The following is a 27,749-nucleotide window of genomic DNA, read 5'->3' on the forward strand; positions in this document are numbered from 1 at the left end:
CCTTCCTCTATCCTTCCCTCCCTCTCTCCTTCACACACACACCCCCCCACACCCTGTTGCTCCGAAACACATCATCATTACTGCCCTTGGTTCCCCTTGGTAATGATCTTCCCTCAGCTCAAATCATAGCTGTGCATAAAGTATTCCCCAACATCTTCCAGAGGAACCATTCACACTTGCCTCAAAATTACATTGTACACAGCACAGCACATGCTTTATACTATACGACATCCATTAGTCTATACATCTCCTTCCAGAATCTCCCATCCACGTTCCCCAGTCTGAGTTAGAAGTTGTTCTTGTGTGCTCCTGAAGCAACTTGAAATTAACTCTAGTTTTGTACTTATCACAATGTATAGTAACTGTCTGTTTCTTATACTAGCCTGTGAATTCCATTAAAGCTGGATGTGTGCTTATTCACCATTATATTCCATGTGCCTTGTACCATTAGGTGCTCAATATATATTTGTTGAATGGCAAGAAGAAAAAATCAAAAATATATGTCCTAGTCTGCCTCACCCAGGAAAACGTTATGTCCATGTTAGGCACACTGTAAAAGCTTATGAAATATCTGGGTAAAAAGAAATTACAAGGATAAGTTTACAAGTTTGTCTTCAGACTTTCTAGTGAATGCAGAAAGCAGCAATTAGACTCACTACATTACTAAAAAAGCCCTCCTGCCAATACTATAGTCCTGCTACCATACTGGGATGAAATCATGTGGATACTTGTCTATCTTCATCTATGGCCTTTATTTTCAGGAGCAGCACATGATCTCTTACAAAAATTCAATGCAGGTTTGTGAAACTTGGGAACGTGTCTTACCTCCGGTTTTACAAACCATTTGCCTGCATTCAGAGTCGACAGGAAATCCCAACTGAAGGTGGCAGGGTTCTTGAAGGCAGATTCTGGCTGAACTTCCCGGATATTGGTTGTTCTTCTCAGGTCAAAGTCATGCATGAGGAAAGGCACACGATCGTAACTGAGGCAGAGGTAGAAAAGAAGGGCAGGGGTAGACAGGCTGAATTTAGCTACCTTGGTAGACAGGCTCCCCAGAAAGTCCTTCAAGGTCACAGGTGTCACTAGGGCTCCTTACTCCCTCTCAAATCTTAGAAAAGGGCTACATATCAGTCACTTACACTTTGATGTCAATATTTTTTCTGCTTTAGGGATCAATCTTTCATGATATATAATCACATTAGTGGGTGAAAGAATAGCTTCTCTATTCAGGGGTTTTCTGGCATTAGGAAAACAGCAGGCACAATAGTGGCCTGAAAATAAAGTGAATGGAGGTAGGGATGATGCAAGGTCCTCAGGTTCCAGGACCATACTAAGCAGGCGTCCACACAGTTTTCCTGTATTATTCTGATCCTTTCCCAGCTGGACACTGCACTGAGTATTTCTTTTTGTTTGTTTGGTTTTTGTTTTTTGAGACAGTCTTGCTCTGTCACCCAGACTGGAGTGCAGTGGCATGATCTCGGCTCACCACAACCTCCGCCTCCTGGGTTCAAGTGATTCTCCTGCCTCAGCTTCCCAAGTAGCTGAGACTACAGGTGTGCACCACCACGCCTGGCTTATTTTTGTATTTTTTAGTAGAGACAGGATTTTGTCATGTTGGCCAGGCTGGTCTCAAACTCCTGGCCTCAAGTGATCTGCCCACCTCAGCCTCCCAAAGTGCTGGGATTACAGGCGTGAGCCTCCGTGCACAGCCCACACTGAGTATTTCTGGTCCTAGACTCTTCACATCAGATGGTATCATAAGGTAAGTTCCTTATTCTTTTATCTGCAATTTGCTTTGGAGAATCTCTGATTTTATGAAACTATCTCTCCCTTTCTCATTAAAATATCTATGAAGAGAACATCTATAATGAGGAAGATAAGGCTTGGAACTTACTCTCCTGCCATAAACAACTAGAAAACTGGACAAAATAAAGGAAATAACTATTTTCAGTTAACGGACAAAAGGATGCACAATATTACTACGATCTCTGAGAAAAGGCAAAAACAAAAAATGACATAAGCAATTCCATCACCCAGGCTTCTTTCCTGCAGGTGAATAGTGAATTCCAGTACAGGGTAGGGGAACCTAAAAGTGACCTGTCTTGCTGAAATGAGAAGAAAGAGATTAGAGTAAGTGGGGAGCCAAGACAGCTAGAATTTGTGGGCTAGAGTCCCACAAAGGATAGAGTCATGCAAAAACAAAGACACAGTTCCAAGAAAATATGCAAAAGTCCATAAGTATATGGCTAAATATCAATCTGTATGTGTACAGAGTAAAACTATGAAGCTTGGCAAGAACAACTTCTAAGAAAAGAAAATATTACCAGACAGTTCTAAGACAATCGGAGCTTGCACGGGGTATGAATCATTCAAGTTCCATCCAGCAAGAGAGGAGAGTCCTCAGTAATTACAAAGGCATTCTTTAGAGACTCCACAAGATCACACCTTAGAAAAGGGGACAATTGGCTGGGCGCAGTGGCTCATGCCTGTAATCCCAACACTGTGGCGGGCAGATCACAAGGTCAAGAGATCAAGACCATCCTGGCCAACATGGTGAAACCCCATCTCTACTAAAAACACAAAAATTAGCCAGGCGTGGTGGTACACGCCTGTAGTCCCAGCTACTTGAGAGGCTGAGGCAGGAGAATCACTTGAACCTGGGAGGCGGAGGTTGTGGTTAGACAAGATCGCGCCATTGGACTCCAGCCTGGGCAACAAGAGTGAAATTCTGTCTCAGGAAAAAAAAAAAGGGCAGGGAGGGCGGTAATTTAGAACTAAAATGGCTTTAGAGCCACTTTAGATCCTCTAAAAAAGAGCTTAAAAACAAGCCTCCAAAGAAAAGACCAAACTAGTCTGGAAGTAACAACTATCTGCTAGAAAACGACCAACCTTAAAGGATACAAGATATAGCACCCAACAATGTAAAACTACAAGTCCAGCATGTAATCAAAACTTACTAGAGACATAAACAAGCAGGAAAATGTGACCATATGGAAGAGGAATTACTCAACAGGGACAAACTCAAAAGTGAAAGAGATGACGGAATTCACAGACAAGGGTGTTAAACAGTGTAGAACAAAATTATAAAGATGTAAACAAGGTATGTAAAGGAAAACATGAACATAATGAAGATATACATACAAGGTATAAAAAATGGAAATTTAGAGATAAAATATAATAACTGAAATGAAAATTTCACTGCATGAAATTTAAAACAGATCAGATATTGCAGATCATGCAAAGAACAATGAATTTAAAGATGTAGCATTAGCTGGGTACGGTGGCTCATGCCTGTAATCCCAGCACTTTGGGAGGCCAAGGCAGGTGGATCACCTGAGGTCGCGAGTTCAAGACCAGCCTGAGCAACATGGAGAAACCCTGTCTCTACTAAAAATACAAACTTAGCCGGGGTGGTGGTGCATGCCTGTAATCCCAGCTACTCGGGAGGCTGAGGCAGGAGAATCGCTTGAACCCGGGAGGTGGAGGCTGCGGTGAGCCGAGATTGCACCATTGCACTCCAGCCTGGGCAAAAAAAAAAAGGGCGAAACTCTGTCTCAAAAAATAAATAAATAAATAAATAAATAAATAAATAAATAAATAAATAAATAAAAATAGGCTGGGCGCGGTGGCTCAAGCCTGTAATCCCTGCACTTTGGGAGGCCGAGATGGGCGGATCACGAGGTCAGGGGATCAAGACCATCCTCACTAACACAGTGAAACCCCGTCTCTACTAAAAAAATACAAAAAACTAGCTGGGCGAGGTGGTGGGCGCCTGCAGTTCCAGCTACTCGGGAGGCTGAGGCGGGAGAATGGCATAAACCCGGGAGGTGGAGCTTGCAGTGAGCCGAGATCGCGCCACTGCACTCCAGCCTGGGCGACAGAGCGAGACGCCGTCTCAAAAAAATAAAAAAATAAAATAAAGATGTAGCATTAGAATCTATCCAAATGGAAGCATAGAAAGAAGACTGAAACAAAAAAGAATGGGGCATCAGTGACCTGTAAGGTGTAAATGGAGTCCTAAAAAAGAAGGGAGGTGCAGAAAAAGACATTTCAAAAAGTAAAACTAAAAATTTTTTCAAAATTTGATGAAGATTTGAACTGAATGCTGAATTCTTTCCTGGCTAAAAGTCTCCAAACTAATGTCTTCAAATTCTCTTCCCATTTTTCTCACTTAGACTCAATGAAATTGCTACTATCTTTTTCCTGAAAGCATATCCAGGATGGTCTTGATCTCTTGACCTTGTGATACATAAACTACAGGCAAGAAAAATCTGTCAGATTGCCACTGCCTGCTTCCACATTAACTGAACATGCTTTGAGCCTAACATCCTTTTTTTTTTTTTTTTTTTTTAACAGAATCTTACTCTGTCACCCAGGCTGGAGTGTAGTGGTGTCATCTCAGTTCACTGCAACCTCCACCTCTTGGGTTCAAGTGATTCGCCTGCCTCAGCCTCCCGAGTAGCTGGGATTACAGGTGCCCACCACCACACAAGGCTAATTTTTGTATTTTTAGTAGAGACGGGTTTCACTATGTTGGCCAGGCTGGTCTCAAACTCCTGACCTCAGGTGATCTCCCTGCCTCGGCCTCCCAAAGTGCTGGGATTACAGGCTTGAGCCACCACGCCGGGCCAAATCTAACATCTGACACCTCAACTGACTGCCCTCCAGACTAAGGAAACTGGTTTATAGATTTCTCCAAACATTACATTTATTTTTCTTCTATTTGAAAGCTCATTTGCAATACTAACTCCTGAAATGAGACACAGCTGTTTAATGGGACTGGGCTATTCCCAGAAATAGAAGACTAGTTTATGAGGATCCTTTGCCACTCAGCTATTAACTCAGTTTTCCCACCAACTCAGCTTTTAGTATGTGAAACCTCTAGGGAAGCTTCAGATGGGGATGTTGGAGCTCAGAAACCTACACCAAAAATGTGGTATGCTGACATGCTGAAATAAAGAAGGCTGTTAGGCATAATGGTTTAAGCTCTTTGGCCCAGGTAGTTCTGAATAATTAAATTGTATTAGATTTCCTTTTGGCAAAACAAGTGGGTATCTGTGCAATAGCTAATACCACTTATTGTGAATAGAAAAAATTTCCAAATAAGCTAAATGGTTATGAGAAGTGTGTACCACAGATCCCCTTAAATGATCTCTTTAGCTGGCTTCCTAAGGGAATAGGAAACCGGTTTTATTTCGCCTTACAAACTCTTATTATTGTCATCTTGTTCTTCTTTCTATTCACAACAGACAACAGGGACTAGTAACAAAAGAACTGACACTTCTGTCATGCAGAATCAGAACCCTATACCTGGCATTCAAGAACATTTACAGGCTACTACAAAGCAGTTTCATTACTCAAATCCTAATTATGGTCCCCCTGACCCCTGTCAGCAGGAATCAGCCAAAGCAGTCATGGCCCAATTCCTCCTTAATGATCACACTTCAGGATTGAGAGATAAAGAAGATAAGGGGGTACTGAAGCCATCGTCACAGGGTTAACAAGAATTCTGGACAGAAACATAGCTATAATTAAGTATTAATCAGGCTTCACTTTGAACCACTTCCTTGTAATGGAAAGTCATTTGACACTGACCATTCACATCCCCAGTGTTTCTATAGATAGGATTTCTGACATTAGAATCACAAGGCTTTTGTTTAAGAATTGCTTAAGATGTTTTTCAGATCCCATACTCTGGTAAAACAGTTGATGTGAACCAGTTTGAAGACCCCCACAGAGGAACAGAATCAGCATGAGAATATAGTTTCTTCATCTCCCTGTCCCTTGACTTCACCCTGTACTCTTTGACCAATCAACAATCTCCACACTCCAGCCCACCCTAAAACCATTAAAAACTCTAGCCCCGAACTCCTTAGGGAGATGGATTTGAGGTTTCCTCCTATTTCCTCATTTGGTGACTCTGTCACTAAACCTCTTTCTGCTGCAAAAAAAAAAAAAAAAAAAAAAGTAGCTGGGGCCTGGGGTGGGCATATGTGGAGGGGAATACAGATAAGCATCCAGAAGATTTCTCATCAAAACATAAGACAGAAAACTATGAAATAACATATTTTTACATGCTTGAAGAAAACTACTGTCAACTTGGAATTATATATACAGCAAAAATATTCTTCAAAAATGAAGGGAAAATTAAAATATTTCATACAAACAAAGACACTAATTCATTCCCAGCATATCTTTACTGTAAAAAAGATTAAAATAATTACTAGACAAAAAGGAAATTGATACAATTTGAAACTTGGATCTACACAAAAGAATAAATAGTGCCAGAAATGATAAATACATGAGTAAATATAGAAACTTTTTCTCATTTTTTAAAAACAGAATTAACTGTTTAAAGCAAAAAGTAATAGCAGTGTATAATGAGGTTCATGATAGCACCAGGTCATACTATGAGAGACATGAAATGTTAATGTACTGATAAAAGACACTGTTAGTGTACTGACAAAATAGCTTTACATATAAATGTATAATACTCAAAGGGAGAAATAACTTAAAGATCAAATTGTAAACTCTAGCACAACCACTGGGGAAAAAAAAAAAGATATAGCTAATAATCCAATAGTAGAGATAAAGTTCTAAAAAATGCTCCATTAGTCCAAAAGGAGGGAGAAAGGAGAAAACAAATAACAAAATGATAGTGCACTTGCCATGGGTCTAAAATTTAAAGGGGTGCCAAAAACTAATAAGATAAATACTATCTTAATACAATATTTTAAAAAACAAAACCAATGCAAAAATCCACTATAAACAAAATATTAAATTTTAAATGAAGATAAGATAGTATTACTGATTTTTCCTTTTGCCTCAGGTTCTCATATGGCTTGGCATGACACATCTTCATTAAAATTTTTGACATTTTGTTCATCATGAATGCTAAAGGGTAGGCAATACCAACGGAAACTAGTTATCACACACATACTTGTTACATGTGACATTTACATTTATTTCCCTTAAAAAGTTAGGTGGAGACCGCGTTAGCAGAGAGGGAGTAAGAGCAGTAGGCACAAACAAGTTTATTGGGATCTTTCAATCTCTCTAACTCAGCTTCCATGGACTTCCAGTGACTGTTGGCAAGATTTCTCCTACTGGTCCACATGAGGAGGTCAGCATTTCTTCAGGATCTGTGTTTCTGCAATCCCCAGAAAACTCAATTCAGTGTTCTCCAGAGAGGTGTATGGCTGGCTGGGCTTTTATGCTAAAAATTTTATTAGAGGACTGGGAATAATAGCAGCCAAAAATTTTGCATAGATCTTCTCAGAATCTCCCAAAGCTTTCTCTCAGCTGCAAATAACTTGTTTACATTACTTGCTCTTTAGGTTTAAAAAATATCTCTGCCTTTTCAAATGTTTCTCAAAATTATGTTCAAATGAAGGTTTCATATAAACCTGTTTCACATTTAAGGGCAACATAGCTGCAATTTTATAAAGTGGGATGAGCACTATCAAATTCACTTTGGGGTGAACTTGGGGTAGGGATCAGATATCCTTTACAACTATTTTATCACATATCTCAAAAATTGCAACATTAAAGGCAAGAAGGGAAGGAGGAGCCAGCAAAAGAAGTCACATAGGAAACAGCCAGGTAGGAAGAAAATCAGGAGAGTATGGTATTCTAATAGCCAAATGAAGAAAGTTTCAAAAATGAAGGACTACTCAAATGCTGAGAGGTTAAGATGAAAACTGAAAATTTACTATGATGTTTAGGAAGTCTGAGGTCCCTGATAACTTAGTAAGAGCTCTGAGAAGTGGTGTAGAAGAAGCCTGATTGGGATAGGCTCAAAAAGGATTAAAAGTTATCCAAAACAAAGGGGAGGATTGAGAGAAGGCAAAGAAAGGCAATGTTGGGGTTCAAGACACTCACCCTAAAATATGACTGCAGGAGACCAGAATATGACACCCCAATATATACCTCTTTGGCATATTGATTATTTTGAGCTGGTTATTTCGAGAAACTGCAGACACAGGAGAAGCTCTGAAAAGTTGCCCTTTTGTAAAGGAAATTTGTATTTATAAAGGAAATATTCATTAGTAAAAGGATCTGTACCAGTAAGAGAGCTGCTCTGAAATCATTTTATAATCAAGGGACTTACATCTGTATAATAAAACAACCTTTATTCACCACACATTTTCTTCCCTCTTCTTCCCACAGTTTGTCACTGCCCCCATACAAGCCCTTCTTCCTTTCTATAGCTCAGGAAACTATACAAGCCTCAATCATCTGGCCTTTTCCTTAAATCTCAAATTTCTGTGGGACTCCCATGTGTACAAACGTAATTAAAATTATTTTTCTCCTGTTAATCTGTCTTACATCAATTTAATTTGTAGACCAGCCAACGAACCCCGAAGGGTGAGACTAACAAAAATGTTTGATCCTCTACAACAGTACAGATCACTTTTTGGAGGAATGTTGCTTAAAAGAAAGTGAAGACATGGGGCATAAACTGGAGCAGGATATAGGGCCTAGTAAAGTTTAAGATGTCAGAATGGATCATCTTCGGATTTTAGAATCATTTTGTCTATGTCTTTTTTTTAAGAAAGCTGACGAGATTCTTTTCTTTACATTCTATTTTGAGAGGATTGTAGATTCACATGTGTTTGTAAGAAATAATACAGAGAGATCCTATACACCCTTAGCCCATTTCCCCCAATAGTAACATCTTGCATAACTATACTATACTATCACAACAAGGAAACTGACATTGATAAAATCTATGACCTCATTCAGATTTCATTCATTTTACATGAACTTATTTGTATATTTAGTTCTATGTTACTTTTATCACACATGAAGACATATCACCACCACCACAGTAAAGATACAGAATGGTAAATATACAAGAAGAGTTTTGTGTTACCTTTTAAAGTGGGAGCCACCTCTCTCCCTCCTTCACCCCTGGAAACCACTGATTTTTCTCCATCACTCTAAGGTCGTCATCTGAATGTGATATTCAAATGGAATCATACAGTATATAACCTTTTGAGAATGGCTTTATTCACTTAACGTAATTCCCATGAGGTCCATCCAAACAGCAGCATGTTTCAATAGTTCATTCATTTTTACTGCTGGGTAATATTCCACAGTATGGATGAACACAGTTTAATCATTAAACCTCTTAAAGGACATTTGGGTTGTTTCTAGATTTGGGCTATTACAAATAAAACAGCTATGAAAATTAATGTAAAGATTTTTTCTATATGAACATTAAGTCTTCTTTTCTCTGGAATAAATGCCCAGGAGTGCAATTTCTGGGGTGTATGGTAAGTATATATAGTAATGTGCCACATAAGGACATTTCAGTCAACAACGGACCCCATATATGACAGTGGCCCCATAAGATTATAATGGAGCTGAAAATTTCCTATCACCTAGTGACTCTGTAGCCATAATATTGTAGCACAATACCTTACTTGTATGTTTATGGTGATACTTATGTAAACCAACCTGTATAGCCAATCACATAAAAGTATAGCACATACAACTACAGACAGTACATAATACCTGATGATGACAATAAACAACTGTTACTGGTTTATATATTTACTACACTACACTTTTTTTAAATTTAGAGTATATACATTCTATTATATACAAAAAAATTAAATGTAAAACAGCCTCAGGCAGTCCTTCAGGAGGTATTTGAGAAAGCATTGTTTCCATAGGAGATGACTGCTCCATGCATATTATCATCCCTGCAGACACTGCAGTGGGAGAAGATGTGAAGGTGGAAGACAGTGATATTAATGATCCCGACCCTGTGTAAGCCTAGGCTAATGTGTGTGCTTGTGTCTTCATTTCTAACAAAAAAGTTAAAAAAAAATTAAAAAACAGCTTAGAGAATAAGGTTATAAAGAAAAAACGTTTTTTGTACAGCTGTACAATGCGTTTGTGCTTACACCAAGTGTTATCACAAAAGAGTCAAAAAGTTACAATAAACTGGGGTTAATTTATTGAAATTTTTTTTATGAATTTAGTGCAGTCTAAGTGTACAGTGTTTATAGTCTTCAGTGGTACACATAATGTCCTAGGCCTTCACATTCACTCATCACTCACTCACTGACTCACCCAGAGCAACTTCCAGTCCTGCAGGCTCCATTCATGGTAATTGCCCAATACAGGTGTACAATGTTTTATCTTTTATATTGTTATTTTTACCATACTTTTTCTATGTTTGGATATGTTTAGATACACAAATACCTGCCATTGTTCTACAATTGCCTACAATATTCAGTACAGTAACATGCTGTACAGGTTTGCAGCCGAAGAGTAACAGGTCATACCATACAGCCCAGGTGTGCAGTAGGCTATGCCATCTAGGTTTGTATAAGTTCACTCTATGATGTTCACACAATGACAAAATTGCCTAACAACGCATTTCTTAGAACATATCCTCATAATTAAGTGAGATAGGACTGCATTTAGTTTTATAAATAACTGCCAAACTTATTTGGAGTGGCTATACAATTTTATGTTTCCACCAGGAACATATGAGTGATTCAATTTGTCTGCTAGCATTTACTGTTCTGGCTATTTTTTAATTTAGCCATTCCGATAGGTGAATAGTGTTAGTTTTAATATGCATTTTCCTAAAGGCTAATGCAGTTGAACATCTTCTCAATACTTATTTGCTATCTGTATATTCTCTTCAGTGACATATCCACACATGTATTTCACCCATTTTCTAATTGGATTGTTTGGTTTGTTTTTGTTTTCATTTTACTGTTGAGTTTTGGGAATTTATATATCCTAGACACAAGTCTTTTGCCAGATATATGTTTTACAAATATTGTCTCCCAGTCTGACACTGGTCTCTTCATTCTTCTCATATGGTCTTGGACACAGCAAAAGCTTCTCAGAATGAATTCCCTGGAATTTTCTCCTTCCCCCATCTCCGCTTGGTTCGAGGCTCAACCCAAACACAACTTTGAGCATAAAGATTTTTTTTTTTTTTTCCACACAATAGGAAGTGACCTTTTCCTCCACTGAAGTTCCATTACACTTATTTTTCTCTGGATGGCTCTTGTCACAAATGGCCTTATTCTGTAGTTATCTGAAACATTCCATGTCTCCTTCACTAGCTGGAACATCTTTTAGGTATGACTATATCTTACTCATTTGCATCTCCCAAGCACTCATAAGAAGGCCTGGAATATAGCAAATGCTCAGGGAATGTTAAATAAATTGCTAAGGTAGTACATAGAGAGAAGTGGTAAGCACAGTTGCAATGGTACCATATTTGAATCATGTGTGAAGACTATTATTGAGTGTGTCTGATTTGTAACCCTGTCACTGAAAACATGGAGGTGCAGAGGTGTGGTTTGTGAGATGTGGTTCATCTGTGTAGTACCTGCATATATGCCATATGAACACAGGAACAACTCCCTAGGGCTTGCTGTCTCTACACCTCAGGCCAGGCTGGTTCTCTTGCATGGCAATGAACTTATCCCCTCCTCCCCCCACCCCAGCTCCCTGCTTTCTTACCTTAAGTGTACATCAGTCTCCAATCCATGGGCTCCATGTTCAACAGCTTTCTCAAAGGACATCATGGTATTCTCAGGCCCCAACTGTAGAAGAAAAGGACATCAGGCCCTAAGCCTTAGAGTCTCTTCTCCCAGCATTCCTTTTAATGGTAGGGGTAGAACCCAGTAGGATTTTGGGTAGAAGAGTCTGGTTCCCTCAGATCTCCTTTCAAAACCTGTATACCCTCTATCCAAGCTGATTCTGGGACTCTGCTCATCTGAGGCAATGTCACTGGGCACAGTAAAGAGAAATGGACTGGGAGTTAGGTGGCCTGGATTCAAGTCCAACCTCCACAATGAACTCTTTATTCTTGCCATCTTAATGCAATCACTTTTTCTCTCCAGGGGCTCCTATGGTTCTCAGTTTTCTTCTCTTGACCACATATCCCATACATACTTATTTTCATCCATGTTCTTCATGCTCAGACCTACCATGGGTGCACCTCTATGTCCAAAGAGGGTTGGCTTGGGCCCCAAATTCTCCTTCTCCTGAATGCAGGGAGAATAAATCCCTAGTGGCATCAAACAGAGACTTAAAAAGATAAGAAGAAAGGGTAATCCAACAGCCACTTGTAGACCTGAAAAATTTGGAAGGAAGGGGAAGTAGGGGAAAAAAGATAAAGAGGGCTGGAAAATCATCCCAAGCAAAGCAAGCAAAGTCTGAGTAAACCCACAGTCCATGGGTTTCATTGACTGTGTACTGGCTAATTTACTTCCTATTTCTGTGACATTTCCACTTACTTCCAGGGATTTGGATATAAAAGTATAGAACTGTACAATTATAGGGCATTATTATTAATGCTACTACTGGAACTGGAAATTTACAGAGGACTCAATTGTACAGGGTTCAGATGGGGAAGGAAAGGAAGGAGAAGCGATGTTAAGGAGCAGCTTCTCAGGAGGATGAGGAGCTTGGCTGATTCTAAGAAAGCCCCAGAGACTGTAAAGATCATCCCAAAACATCTGTATATTTAAGGCAGTACAGCATAGTGGAAAGGGCACTAATTGGCAGAAATCTGGGTTTAAAGCCAAGTTCTGCCACTTCCTGATTGTGTGACTAAGGACAACTTACTTAATCTCTCTGAATCTTCATTTTCTTCTGTAAAATGGGGCTGTCCTGCTGCTTATATCAACCTTACAGAGTTGTTATGACAGTGTTGACTCATAACACTCTATAAATATTTGCTTCCCTCTTTCCCTCCCTCCCTCCTTCCCTCTCTCTCTCTCGTGCATACACACACATTCACATACAGAGCCTGTACACAATGCCTGCGATAACCAGCCATTCCCCAAGACTTACTATTTTAGACCTCTGAGAATTTTACCCATTTGTACATTTTCAAGTTACCACCTATGCTTCAGTGACTTTCAAATCTCAGTCTCCAGCTCTAACCTCTTAACCTTGCGATTACATTACATTTCTTGAGCCTTTTTTTCTCAGAATGTGTCATCCTGTATCTTCTCATTCTAACTAAAATTTAGAAAGTGAAAAAGAAAAGAGTTGATTATTGTCCCCTTTAAGCCCTTTCCCCAGAAATACTTCCTAAAATTTACCCTCCACACACAAGCATATATATATAAACACACAATGGCAGCACTATCTATACATTCTTTCTCTTGCCTGCATACCCCCACAGGTCAGAAAGGGTAATTTTACCCTTATTTTAAAAAGAGTAAAAATGAAACCCAGAGAGAAGAATGTCCTATTGGTTTATCCGTAGAGTGGTGAAAGACAATTCCATTCTCCAAACAGTTTAGTATACAGATCCAGTTCTTTTGATTCCATTACATTGGGGCAAAGAATGAAGAGGAAACCAGTGACAGAGACAGACATTTGCTGTAAGACGACTTACAGACTTCTGCTGTAAGTCCTCAGGTATGACATGATCTCACAGGGGACTGCTCTGAGTTACTTGAATGTAAGCAGAAATCTCTGGACCTAGTATGAGTTGAAACTACTAATATTTGCCAGGCGCAGTGGCTCACGCCCGTAATCCCAGCACTTTGGGAGGCCGAGGCGGGCGGATCATGAGGTCAAGAGATTGAGACCATCCTGGCCAACATGGTGAAACCCCGTCTCTACTAAAAATACAACCAGGAGTGGTGGTGCACACCTGTAATCCCAACTACTTGGGAGGCTGAGGCAGGAGAATCTCTTGAACCCGGGAGGTGGAGGTTGTAGTGAGTCAAGATTGTGCCACTGCACTCCAGCATGGCGACAGAGCAAGACTCTGTCTCAAAAAAAAAAAAAAAAAAAAAAAAAAAAAGAAAGAAAAAAAGGAAAAACTACTAATATTTGAAAATAAATGGAAAGAACTGTGACTTGTACCAGCACTTTGCTCAAGTAAAATTAAAACAGCCTCTACTGCGTCACCTGCCATCCATCTTCAGACAGTCAATGTATAACAATGTAAAGATCTTATTTTTCAAAAAAAAAAAAGAATCCCTCTTTAGAAGTTCTGTTTGGCCACAGAAATACTATGACAGGCCATTGGCCACCGTGACAGGGTAGTGAGTGAGAGCATAGGAGTGTGCCTGAGTAGCAAGCTAAATGAATTGCAACAAGGCATAGGGGCGGCTAGTTCCCAAGCTTCTGTTTTCCTAAGTGGAGTATGCAAGCTAAAGCCAGAGCTGAAGAAATAGGCAGGGTTCTGCCCTATGTGACATACCTTCTCTTTCCAAACGTGCCACGTAGATGGCCACAGGCCAGAAAAGGATAACCATCACAGTTATGCTGACCAGGTGCACATAGGGAGCAAAGATCTGTGAGAAAGCCAAAAGTCAGGCAGGATACATCTAGACAGCTAGTGCTGGAGCTATAGGATGATTCTTACCTGCAGAGACAGCCCAGCTACCAGCCATCTTTCTTTCCAGAATTTGCATATAATGAACATTAAAATGACACACGGAAGAATCACTAGCAGAATCAGGATCTAGGGAAACAGGAAAAAAAATCTCCTGACCTGAAGCACTAGGCTTGGATCAGAACTGTCCTTAGGAATTGTATGTGTGTCTTCACAATGTCAGGGACCTTATCTGCTTTCTCATTCTTTTAATCTCACCATCCTGCAAATCCCCAGTATTAGATGGAACCAATCATTCACCTTCTTTGCTTCTAATCTTTGCTGTACAGCATGACTAGAAAAAATTACACAGCTAATTTACCATTACTAATTTACTATCTCTAGCCTCAGCTGGGTCCTAACATTGCTTGGTATCTCTTACTCAGATTCAACAGTTGCCATTAAAGTCTTCGCTATTTCATTAGACTTCAATTGTATACTCAATACAATTATAAGTAAATAATACTCTGTAATTGCCTTTTCGATGTCTGTTTTCCCCAACAGACTATAAGCTTCATGAAGTCAAGGATAATATTGGCATTGCTTATGATTACATCCTCAGTGTCCTGCAGAATGTCTGGCACACAGTAAGCGTCCAATAAGTATTTGTTAAACAGATGAAAAAATCTGCCTGCCAGAACACTGTATACTTCATAGAGAAAAAACGTTGAGACCAAGAAGACCTAACTTTCCTAACTTCCTCCCTTTCAAATGTATAGTTTTCCTACATCTGTGCTGCCCTCTAGACAGTACTTAGCTCTCTCCTTTCCATAATCTCTACATCTAAAATAATTAAATCCATAATTAAGTCTCTCACAAAACAACCCTTTGCTGACGTCAATGATAAATTCTACCAAACATTTAAGGAAGAAATATTTCCAATCTTTAACAAACTCTTTCAGATAATAGAAAAAGAGAGAATACTTTATGAGTGCAACAAAACATTAGACCTAAATTTAACAAGGACATTATTAAAAGAACAGAAAACACATACATAGATGAAAAAATTTTAAACAACCTATTAGGAAAAACTAAATGCATCACAACACAAAAGTTGAATTGCCAGACTCATAAGAATCGCAGATCTTACCCAACACCAAACTTCACTATGGATTTAAAGGATACAGGCAATCACAGGGAACAGATAAAAGAATTTCCAGTGGTTGGCTGGGAGCGGCGGCTCACACCTATGATCCCAGCCCTTTGGGAGGCTGAGGCGGGTGGATCACCTGAGGCCAGGAGTTCGAGATAAGCGTGGCCAATGCGGTAAAACCCCATCTCTACCAAAAAATACAAAAATTAGCCAGGTGTGGTTGCGCACAACTGTAGTTCCAGCTACTTGGGAGGCTGAGGTGGGAGAATCTCTTGAACCCGTAAGGCAGAGGTTGCAGTGAGCTGAGATCGCGCCACTCTGCACTCCAGCCTGGGCAACAGAGTGAGACTCTGCCAAAAAAAACAAAAAAGAAAAGAAAAAGCCAGGGCGCGGTGGCTTATGCCTGTAATCCCAGCACTTTGGGAGACCGAGGCAGGCAGATCACGAGGTCAGGAGATCGAGACCATCCTGGCTAACACGGTGAAACCCCGTCTCTACTAAAAAAAATACAAAAAAATTAGCCAGGCGTGGTGGTGGGCGCCTGTAGTCCCATCTACTCGGGAGGCTGAGGCAGGAGAATGGCGTGAACCCAGGAGGCGGAGCTTGCAGTGAGCTGAGATAGTGCCACTGCAGTCTGGCCTGGGCGAAAGAGCTAGACTTTCGTCTCGAAAAAAAAAAATTCGAGCAGATATGATTATGTCAAATGCAGCTACTCATATAGGGTCTTTCCTCTCCTGTATTAGTATACATTGTTTTTGGACTTAAAATGTAAGGTGTGTTTTGAGCAAAATATGAAGAAATGTTGCTTCACAGGAGTCATTTTGGTTATGGAGCATCATTATTTTATACTTCATTAATTATATAACTCTAGCCAGTCATGTCTTCTACCACACGAACCTATATATTCCAGGTTTGTTTACAATAAAACCAACCTAGATAGATCTAGGTATATCCTGGTAGAAATTTTTGCAGATAAGGAGTTGACAAATACCTTTAGTGTGTCTACCAGGAAGTCAGGTAATTAGCATGTTTACAAGGAGTTTGGGTTGATGCCATTCGCTTCTCTCTGGGCAGCTGTAGGTAGAACGGGAAGGGGAGGGGGGTTCTAGAACCCCCTGGTGCTAATGCTTTTCTTCCTAAATTTATTCTGAGTACAATAAAACTGAAACTCCGAGCCCCACAAAATCTCCCTTACCAATAAAATCAGTCTCTCCTTACAAGTCTGATAAGCCTGGTCATTCCTGGTTTGAAGACCTGCAGATTCAACCAAGGTAGTTAAGTTCCAAAGGAATGCCAACTCTTAATAATCCCCCTGAACTTTTCATTGCCTTCAGAATCTGTGAACTAGATCCCAGAATGCCTCAGAAGATGAAGGCTTAGAAAAGAAGATTTTCCTGACTAATATTGGCAAAAATCCTGTAGAATATGTGTGGGAATGAATTCTAAGGGAAAGAGAACAAGGAAAAGAGAACAGAATTTTAGATCGGACTAAATTTATTGATATGGGTGCACTTACCAGAGATTCTGGATTTCATATCCTAGAATCCAGGTATTAAGCAGTTCCAAGAGGTTCTAATTGTTTGGTTATCTGAAGCCCAGGCTCACTGGTAGCCTATGCTCAATGAAATTGGGATGCCAGTAATTTCTTGGTATAATATAGAAGAAATAATAAAAGATTAAGAAAAAGTGCTAGAACGGTTATCACCTATGAGCTAACCTACTCCCTATATTGAGTTCTTTGGGAGGTCCCAGAAGACACTGGTGAGGAAAGCATCAGCATCCTTGAAAAGCACTGTGGTGGCCATCCTGTATGCCTGAAAAAAGGTGAGAGATGCTGCCAAACAGTCTTCCTGATTTCAAAGGGGATGATGCGCTTCTGCCGTGGCAGAGGCCAAGTAGCAGTACTTAACTGGCACAGGCAACATATGCATAGTTTTTATAAGAGACACAAACCTGGAATGGTAATCAGAATGTTTTCAGTCCTAGGGATTCTTGGTATTGGTTAATTTATCATGGTGTCCCAAATCCAAAATAAATGTTGATGTCAATAAGTCCTATTTGTTCAGTTTTCAAATCTATATTCTTTCCCTAGAAAATCTCATGACTTCAAGCTCCATCTATTCTAATAACTCTAAATTTATATTTCCAGTTCATACTTCTCATTTGAGTAAGAGGATATTGATATGGCTTGGACCTGTGTTCCCTCCAAATCTCATGTTGAAATGTGACCACCAATACTGGAGGTGGGCATAGAGGGAGGTGTTTGGATCATGGGGACAGCTCCCTCATGAATGGCTTGGTGCTATCCTTGCAGTAATGAGTGGGTTCTCATTCTGTGAGTTTACATGAGATCTGGTTGTTTAAAAGGACCTGGCACCTCCTCCTCCTCTCTCTTGCTCCCTCTCTTGCAATGTGATATGCTGGCTCCCTGCTTGCCTTCCACCACGACTGTATGCTTCCTGAGGCCCTCACCAGGACCAGATGCCAGTGCTATGCTTCCTTTACAGCCTGCAGAACCATGAGCCAAAATACACCTCTTTTCTTTATAAATTACCCAGTCTCAGGTATTCCTTTATTAGCAATGCAAATGGACTAATTCAAGACTTAAAGGGACCACTCAAGAGTCTGAAATGTTTCTGGATTTGGGGAAATACAAGGAATTGTATCAACACTATGCCTGATGTTCCCACTCATATTTGGGAGTTAAAAAGTAGAGAAGTAGAATGATAGTTACCAAGGGCTGGGAAAGGTGGGTCAGAGTGGGAGAAATGAAGAGGGGTTGGTTAATGAGAACATACCATTAGATAGAAAGAATAAGTTCTAACGTTTGATAGTACAGTAAGGTGACTACCGTTAGCAATAATTTATAATATAAATAGCTTCAAAATAGTTCAAAAAATAGTTTCAAAACAGCTAGAAGAGTTGAAATGTTCCTAACATGAAGAAATGATAAATGCTTGAGATGATGGATATCCTAAGTACCCTGATTTGAGCATTATACATTGTAGGCATATATCAAAATTATCACATGGATCCCACAAATATGTCCAATTACTGGTATCAATTTTTTTAAACATGCCCAAAAAAGTCTATAAAAAAGCAAGAGGCTGTCACTGGAGCTGTTCAAGCCCATGGGAGAACAAAACAAGGATGCTGTATCGGAACTATGCTGCATGCCTGTAGATGGTGGGGCCAAGCTGACAGTCCTCTGGGGACCAGATATAGACCCTGTGAAAGAAATCATGCTGGTGTTATTTTAAAGATATCCAAACTCAAGAGAGGGTCAAAAGGACTTCAGAAAAGAAATTTCAGGGCACTGCAGGAAGACAGGCATTGACTCCACCAAGAGAGTTACAGTCAAGGTTCTCAGTAGGGCTTCTGAAAACACACATAGAAAAAGTTCACGGGAAAAGAGGCAACTGTACATTTACCTAGAAATCAACCCCTGATTCCCTTCTCCCCTCTCCTTGTGAGACTGTGCTCTTTTCTCCATCTCCTCTTCCCCTGGACCCCACTCAGGCGGAAAAGAGGTAAAAGGACCACCATGCCCTCTCTGCTGCTATGGGCTTCAGGCTTGGATCAGGCCCAAATAGAGGAGGGGAAACATTTTAAGGTTAATAAAGTTGGAACTTAGGTTATTACAATGAACTGAAAATTTTAATCACTGAAATGAGAGTATTTCTGTGACTAAAAAGTACTGGGAAATTAATGGAATGAGTGCCTAAGATTTTACCGGAATGGGAAGAACAGGGTCACAGATTGAGTTTAATAGGAAGCAGTGAGAATAAGAGTTTGGGTTCAGCTCCAGTTCAGCTCCTTCCATAAATCAGTTGCAACGTTAGATATTTAATTATTTCAGTTAAAATGATGTAAGTAAATCTCTTCTCTCCAAGGAGAACAGTAACAGAGAGGGTAACCCATATGCAAAACTGAGTACACCAAGGAGCATGTTTAGGCCTGGCCTAAGGTTCAGTCCAGGTCTAAGGTTTCCAATGTGGACTCAGATGTCCTACCTTATGACACAAGTGCAGGTATAGTTCAATCCCTTCCCAAAGCAACAACAATCCAAGTAACTGCAAAAGCAAAGAAAAAGAGAGTTATTTTGAAATCACCAAGTTGCCATCCAAAGCACTGTTCCTATAGCTCCAAACTCTGTTCACAGTCCAGTAGTACACTCACTTCTTGCTATACCTGTACTTTATTTAGCCTCTGGGAGTTTTCCATGCTGTTTGCCTGAAAAAACTCCCTCTCCCGATGCCACTGACTCTTCAAAGCCAGTTCAAATCTTGCCTCCTGTTTATAACTTCCATCTGCAACCTCAGGAAGAATTCTGTGTTATCTCCTCGAAGATTTCATAACAATTACCACACTGATACTCTTCCTGAGCTCCTGCCCATTTCTTTTCCCTGTGAGGAACCTTATTCCTGGTGTTACTCAGACTCACTTGTAAGAGAAGATTAAGTTCAGGAGGCAGCCCTTCCAAGGACTCTTGTTGTCCAAGGACAACAGGGCTGTTGTTACTACTGTCAAACCACTGTTGTTAACACTGGTATAGATTCAATAAATCTCGGATTTTAATCTAAATCTAGCCAGTCACCAAGTCAGTGTAAAGATAGAAATTGAAAACTGGAGTCCTCAGATGCCTGGGATATTAATGATAATCTGATATGTAAGGCACTTACCTCTTTATCAAAATTATTTCATGGATATTTCATTTGTTCTTTACTTAGCCCTATATTATACCATTAAATATTGTTATCATTCTCATTTGAAAAAAAAATGAAACTGAGGTCAGAAGAGTTACATGCCTTGACCAAGGTTACATAGTAACCTAAAGATAGAACTAGAAATAGAATCCAGGTACCCCTTCTTTTTCACTATTGTTGTCATTGTATGTATTCAAAAAGAGGTAGGGTAGAGTAGAAAGTTTGTTAAAATATATTGCTTTATTGGACACTAGAATTCATTCCCCTCTTAGAACCTAACTATACCATTTCATGTTTATTGTGCATAAAAGTGGCACAATTCAGTGGTCAGAGTTTGGCCCAGAGCACATCCTTCATCTACATTTTCCTCCTGTAAAAAAAAAAAAAGTTTCTAGGCCGGGCACGGTGTCTCAAGCCTGTAATCCCAGCACTTTGGGAGGCCGAGACGGGCGGATCACGAGGTCAGAAGATCGAGACCATCCTGGCTAACACGGTGAAACCCCGTCTCTACTAAAAAATACAAAAAACTAGCCGGGCGAGGTGGCGGGTGCCTGTAGTCCCAGCTACTCGGGAGGCTGAGGCAGGAGAATGACGAGAACCCGGGAGGCAGAGCTTGCAGTGAGCCGAGATCCGGCCACTGCACTCCAGCCTGGGCGACAGAGCAAGACTCCATCTCAAAAAAAAAAAAAAAAAAAAAAAAAAAAAAAAAAAAAAGTTTCTAATTGGTCTGCCTATAGCCACCCTCCAAACCAAAACATCGAGAATAATTTTTCTAAAATAGAAAACTGATTTATATCAAATGTCTTAGCCTTTCTTTCCAGGCCTTCCAAAATCTCACAAACCTATCTTTTCAGCCATGTTTCCCCATTATTCTGTTTTTTTGTTTTTTTTGTTTTTTTTTTGAGACGGAGTCTTGCTGTGTCGCCCAGGCTGGAGTGCAGTGTGGCTCGATCTCGGCTGACTGCAACTCCGCCTCCCAGGTTCACGACATTTTCCCACCTCAGCCTCCTGAGTAGCTGGGACTACAAGCACCCGCCACCACGCTCAGCTAATTTTTTAAAATATATTTTTAGTAGAGACGGGGTTTCACCAGGTTTAGTCAGGTTGGTCTCGATCTCCTGACCTCGTGATCCACCCCCCCTTGGCCTCCCGAAGTGCTGGGATTACAGGCAGGAGCCACTGCACCCGGCCCCCCATTATTCTTCATTATGCCCTACATACTAACAGAACTGACCTTTCCTTCTCAACAAGATATCCTATATTTTTCTGTCTTGCTTAGTCATGAAGCTCCCTCAGCCCACAACGTTCTTCCTCATTACCATATCTATATGTCCAAATCTAACACTCCTTTAAGATCCCACTCCAGTGACAAGGAATAGTTGTAACTTATATCTCACACCTACCTCCATGAAATGCACTGCATGAAAACAGAAATTGCTTAGTTTTTATTGATCTCCGTATACTCAGCACTTCTCACAATGTTCTGCTCATATAATGATTAATAAGCTTTTTTGAAAGAAAAAGTTCATGCAAATAGCAACAAATTTGGGGGCTAGGTTCTTCTGTATCAGACAAGAATTCAATAGAGAAAGGAATGGTGAAATCAGAGAAAGTTATCTGCCCTATGTATAAATGGGCACTGCAAAACTCTATCTAAAGTTATCCTCCCATTTCCATAGACTTTTCTCTTACCTGGCATAAATTTCTCACACTAAGAGACACTAGTATGTTAGGCAACAGAAACAAGGCCACACTATTGCCAAAAGGCTTTTGCTAAAATGTACTTTGCATCTGGGCTAGGTGACTAGCATTTGTACATTAGAACAAGTTTAACAAACTAGTAAATTTTTATAAGGCCCAGAAAGACTGATTTTCAGAAGATGGGACATGAGATGAGTAAAGATACTGCTGATGTGAAGCTATGGGTATCTAAAATGACAATATTGAGGGAACCATAGGATAGGGTATAAAACAAGGAAATAGAAAAAGGATGTTCTGTTATACTTTCAAAGGGCCACACTGGCAAGACACATCCTCTAACAGAATAGGCTTTCCTTCCACATCCTATTCCTTGTGCCTAAAATTCAACTAGCTAATGTAAACCCCAACTCTACTAAGACAAGAATGAACTTGGGTTCTGAGAGCCCCCAGTACCAACTGGATACTATACCACAGGCAGGAACACCTCATCAGGCTACTCAGGAAGGGAGTGGAAGAAATGAGAAGCATTACTCACCAACAGCAATGAAGAGTAGGCAGTCAGGATCCCAGCTAAACTCAGAATAAAAATAGACCAGTAAAACCAGTATCCTGTTCCTAGAAAAATGACCCTGAAAAAAAAATGTGTTTCAGTTCTTAAAATACTGCAGAAATCAGTAGATTCTGTGTCAAGGATGGGGACAAAACCAGACTAGATAAGGCATAAGAAAATGTAGGGAGATAAAAAGAGAAGCAGTGTGTGAACAGCAGTTTTTGCGGATACTTATATGAGGAGTTTTAAAGTTGTGTTCTGTAGGCAATTGGGGATGCTCATGGGGTTTGTAAACATAGCAGGAATTTAAGTTATTTAGAATACATATTTAAAAATTATGTCCTCTTTTAAAAAATAATATAATACAGAAATTTGGGAATACCAGAAGAGAAACAATATATCCCATAAGTTTACTGCCTGAACAAAACCAATACTTTACACTTTGGCAGGCTCCTTGTCCACATGCATATACATTTTTGGACATCATTGCAATCACAGCCACCATATTAAAAAAAAACAACCAATTTTTCTGTTCCTAATGTAGCATATGAGAGAAAATTGCTAATGATTTGTTAGGAGAAACAATGTTATACTTGGTCTAGGTATTACACATCAAATAAATTTGAATCTTCGTGTCAAGAAAACAGAAATTTCTTCCTCTCTGTACAAAACCTGTAGAAATTATATTTTTTAAGATGTAAACTCGGCCGGGCGTGGTGGCTCACGCCTGTAATCCCAGCACTTTGGGAGGCCGAGGCAGGCGGATCACAAGGTCAGGAGATCAAGACCATGCTGAAACCCCGTCTCTACTAAAAATACAAAAAAATTAGCCGGGCGTGGTGGTGGCGCCTGTAGTCCCAGCTACTCGGGAGGTTGAGGCAGGAGAATGGCGGGAACCCTGGAGGCGGAGCTTGCAGTGAGCTGAGATTGCGTCACTGCCCTCCAGCCTGGGACCCTGAGCGAGACTCCACCTCAAAAAAAAAAAAAAAAAGATGTAAACTACAGGCTAGTGAACAAAAAACTACATTAATAAGAATTACAAAGGAAATTCTCTTGGACAAGGGCTGTGAGATAAACTAGGAAGAAACAAACAGGCAAACAGCCTTACTAACAAAAGGTATCCCAGATCAAGACACTGGGAAGAGTGCTCTGTAGAAGATGAGATCGCAATCAGGAATCAGAAAACATGTAAGGGATGTCAACAAATGAACCCTATGAAGCCAACAAATAGAAAAACTTGGACCCAAGAAAACATAATTAATAGAACAATCAGAAAAGAGCCACAAAATAAATATATTTAAGATCTTCCATAATGTAAAGAAATGATTCACATCCATGAAACAAGAATAGGGTATTTTAATCCAAGCACAATTTTTTGATGTTATCAAAACAATCAAACAGAGATCTTGAAAAAAAATTTTTGAAATGAAAAGAACATGAAATCGGGCCTTAATAGCACTCTAGATATAGTCAAAGAATTAATGAGTTTAACCAAATCGAGATACTGACTTTGCTCTCCAAGTAACAAAGAAAACAATGTTTGTCATTTCATGGTACTCCTCTTTCTTCTAATCATTTTACTGGTCACATTGATATTTTATTTTAATCTCTTTCAACCTAAAAGGTTTTCTTTTGGATGTCCGATCACACGTAAATATTACTATTAGTTTGGTTTACTTCAAAGCCCTCTCACCAAACTCAGGTGAAGTTCCCATCCCCCAGCTATGGATTATAGGCAAAAGAAGAACCGTGATTTGGCTTTTCCTCTCTCTCCTTCTACTTCTTCCCATCCCAGTAAGTAACTGTACTTACTGTTGGTGGTGGTAGTGGTGTGAAAAAAGGGAGTGAAAAGAGTAAGAAGGAGTTTGCTTATGTGACTGCCTGAACATCAGTGGGAATTGAAAAAGGAAGTCTCTTTTCTTGGCCATCACTTCTTTAAGCTGGGAATATACAATGCTGATGACTATGCAGTAGGCCTACTCTACATGAATGTGTCCAAGTTAGGCTTCTTCTGACTTAGCATTTTTAAGCAGTTTTCTCTGTGCTCTGGACTATTGTGTTACATCCCACTAGCAGCATAATCACACCTCCATTTTGGATGTAGGCCTACTCACTCAACCAAGACAGCTTATTGGGGCAGCCTAGTCAATGCAACCTACTCATGTAAAATCCATATTTTCTGTTATCATTATAACAGAATGTTTAAAGAAACTTTCAAGGACCCTTTCCCTGCTTTCTCACAGCTGTAAGATGCAGTTTCCTTGCACTTTTCCCCAATACATATTGCAATGTTTTATATCAGCATCACCAACTGTCAGCTGACAGTAACTCTAGATGAGAAAAAAAGACACATTGATGGTGGAGGCCCTAGGAACCCTTGCATAGTGAGAAATGGAGAAACAACACGCACAGAGGGGAAAAGAGAGAAGTTACAGTTACCCTACCAAAAAATTCTGCTCTTTCTAACTAAGGGGAACAACTAGAAAAGCTAGACAAAATGTTCTGAAAAATCTAAATGAAAGCATCAGACATCTACCAGACACTGAAGAACTATGGAGCCAAGATCCAAACAAGGAAGGAAATCCAGAGATAGTGTAGCATTTGGGGTAATTTTTCTCTAGAATTGGCTGAGGTACAGGAAGCTCTTATAAACTTCACAGGGCTACAGGGGAGAAGGTAACCTTGTAAACACCATACACTTTGATTTGGAACCTTCCAGGGTTATATCCTAGGAGAAAGCACAAACTTTTCCAGTTTGTGATTTGTGGGGGAATGAATCCTAGCTTTGAAACATCTAAATGTGTGAACAGACATTATTAGTCTGCTCTCCCTAGGTACTGGCTTGATGACGTACACAGCTCAGGCCTCTTCTCTTCCTAACAGTCACCTTCTATGGGACACCTAGGGGTTATTTTTTATACAGGGAAAAAAAGATTCTAGATGAAAGATCAGAGGTGCATAAAATGAAGAGTAATAAAAAAGTAAATACATAGGTAAATGTAAAAGAATATTAACTACACAAAACAATAATGTCATCTGTGGTTGGAAAAGTATGTAGGATTAAAATATATGATGAGAATGGCTTATAACTCAGAAGGAGGTAAATGAAGTCAAGGTGTTTCAAGATCCTCGTATTATCCAGGAAAAGGTTAAAATACTAATATAAGACTTTGGTGAGTCAAGATTACATGTTGCAATTTCCAGGGCAGGTACAAAAAAGACAGCAAGAGTCAGTAGGAGAGAAAATATGAGTATTCCTTCCAAGTTAATAGAGGGAAAAATAAAGTAATAAAAAATACTTAATATAGGCCGGGCGCGGTGGCTCAAGCCTGTAATCCCAGCACTTTGGGAGGCCAAGACAAGCGGATCACGAGGTCAGGAGATCGAGACCATCCTGGCTAACACCGTGAAACCCCGTCTCTACTAAAAAATACAAAAAACTAGCTGGGCGAGGTGGCGGGCGCCTGTAGTCCCAGCTACTCGGGAGGCTGAGGCAGGAGAATGGCGTAAACCCAGGAGGCGGAGCTTGCAGTGAGCTGAGATCCAGCCACTGCACTCCAGCCCGGGCGACAGAGCGAGACTCCGTCTCAAAAAAAAAAAAAAAAACTTAATATAAAGGCAAGAAAAGAGGAAAAAAGAACACAGTACAGTAGTTCACACCTGCAATCCCAGCAATTTGGGAGGTCGAGGCGGGCAGATCACTTGAGTTCAGGAGTTTGAGACCAGCCTGGGCAACATGGCAAAACCCTGTCTCCATGAAAAAAAAAAAAAATTAGCTAGGTGTGGTGGTTTGCACCTGTAGTCCTAGCTACTTGGGAGGCTGAAGTGGGAGGATCAGTCAAGCTTGGGAGGCAGAGGCTGCAATAAACCAAGATCACACCACTGCACTCCAGCCTGGGCAACAGAGTGAGACCTTGCCTCAAAAACAAAACAAAACCCACAGAACTGATAGGACAACAGCATTAGGAAGAATATGGATGTAAGCTCAAATAAAATATATTAGTGATATATTAGTACAGAGCTATTTTTTATTTGGAACATAAAGACAAATACTGCCAAACTGGATTTGAGAAACCCAACCACATGCTATTTTTAAGAGAAACTTCCAAAACATGAGCTATAGAAAGGTTAAAAAAATAAAGGATGGAAAAGATAAACCATGCAAAGCTAGTACAGCTATATTAGTTATTATACGAAATAGTCTTCAAGTTAAAAACATATGAAGAAAATGAAAGACTATGCTGCAACTTTGCACTAGGATTGAAGACTTCATTGGTACTCAGACTTGTGCCTGATTTACAACACTGCATCCTGGCAGACGAAATTCACAAATCGGGGATGGTTGCAAGGAAGATCACGGAAGCTAGCCAGTAAGCATCTCAGTCTTGGGAACAATGGTGAGGGTTCCAAGCTATGCTTGTGGTCAATGCAAAAGCCTGTTGTGAGGAATATTTCTATAAAATGCCTGGAAGAGCAATTCCAAAAAGTGGCTAGGGACCAATGCTTGACTGAGGCACTGTCTAATGAAAGTAATAATGACCAGAGTGACCAGTGTCATTGTGATGACCAGAGTTTCTTCTTACCACCACCACGCTATTTTTGCTATCTTGTGGTAAGCCCCAGAACTTTGATACCACTCAAGGGATGGGGAGAGAGGCAGAAAGATTTGGATATTAGACTTTGCATAAACCTTGTCAACTATGGATCTCAGAGCTGGTATTTTAAAATTTATAAATATGAATAAATTATACCATAGCATTTATATTTTAAATTGAAATACAATTTCTGTGAAATAATTCAGAACTGGCCCACAAATAAAACTGCAGATGAACCAGTGAGAAGGCTAACTGAAAACCCCCAATGAATAAGTAAGCAAAGGAAAATAAATTTTAAAATAAATTAGTTAAATAAACTTGTTCTGAAACTAAATGATTCAAATTAAAACAAAAAAATTGCCGGGCGCGGTGGCTCAAGCCTGTAATCCCAGCACTTTGGGAGGCTGAGACGGGCGGATCACGAGGTCAGGAGATCGAGACCATCCTGGCGAACACGGTGAAACCCCGTCTCTACTAAAAAAATACAAAAAACTACCCGGGCGAGGTGGCCGGCGCCTGTAGTCCCAGCTACTCGGGAGGCTGAGGCAGGAGAATGGCGTAAACTCGGGAGGTGGAGCTTGCAGTGAGCTGAGATCCGGCCACTGCACTCCAGCCTGGGCGACAGAGCGAGACTCCGTCTCAAAAAAAACAAAAAAAAAACCAAAAATAAAACAAAAAAATTTCATCAAGAAAAAATATGCAATGTTAGAATATTTAATCCTGT

General features: G+C 40.0%; 1 protein-coding gene across 1 annotated transcript in view; it reads right to left on the bottom strand.

Moving 5' to 3' along the window:
* GDPD4 (glycerophosphodiester phosphodiesterase domain containing 4) overlaps positions 1-27,749 on the bottom strand; it is an 85,352-nt gene that overhangs the window by 39,215 nt on the left and 18,388 nt on the right. The window contains exons 4-11 of the mRNA XM_005579162.3: positions 22,416-22,509; positions 19,487-19,546; positions 14,372-14,470; positions 14,207-14,300; positions 12,931-13,008; positions 11,970-12,115; positions 11,500-11,582; positions 826-982 (exon numbers count right to left, since the gene is read on the bottom strand). Of these exons, the coding sequence (XP_005579219.3) occupies positions 826-982; positions 11,500-11,582; positions 11,970-12,115; positions 12,931-13,008; positions 14,207-14,300; positions 14,372-14,470; positions 19,487-19,546; positions 22,416-22,509 (811 nt within the window). The remainder of the gene's footprint in view (positions 1-825; positions 983-11,499; positions 11,583-11,969; positions 12,116-12,930; positions 13,009-14,206; positions 14,301-14,371; positions 14,471-19,486; positions 19,547-22,415; positions 22,510-27,749) is intronic.

Source organism: Macaca fascicularis, chromosome 14 (genome assembly GCF_037993035.2).
Source record: "Macaca fascicularis isolate 582-1 chromosome 14, T2T-MFA8v1.1".
Taxonomy (NCBI): domain Eukaryota; kingdom Metazoa; phylum Chordata; class Mammalia; order Primates; family Cercopithecidae; genus Macaca; species Macaca fascicularis.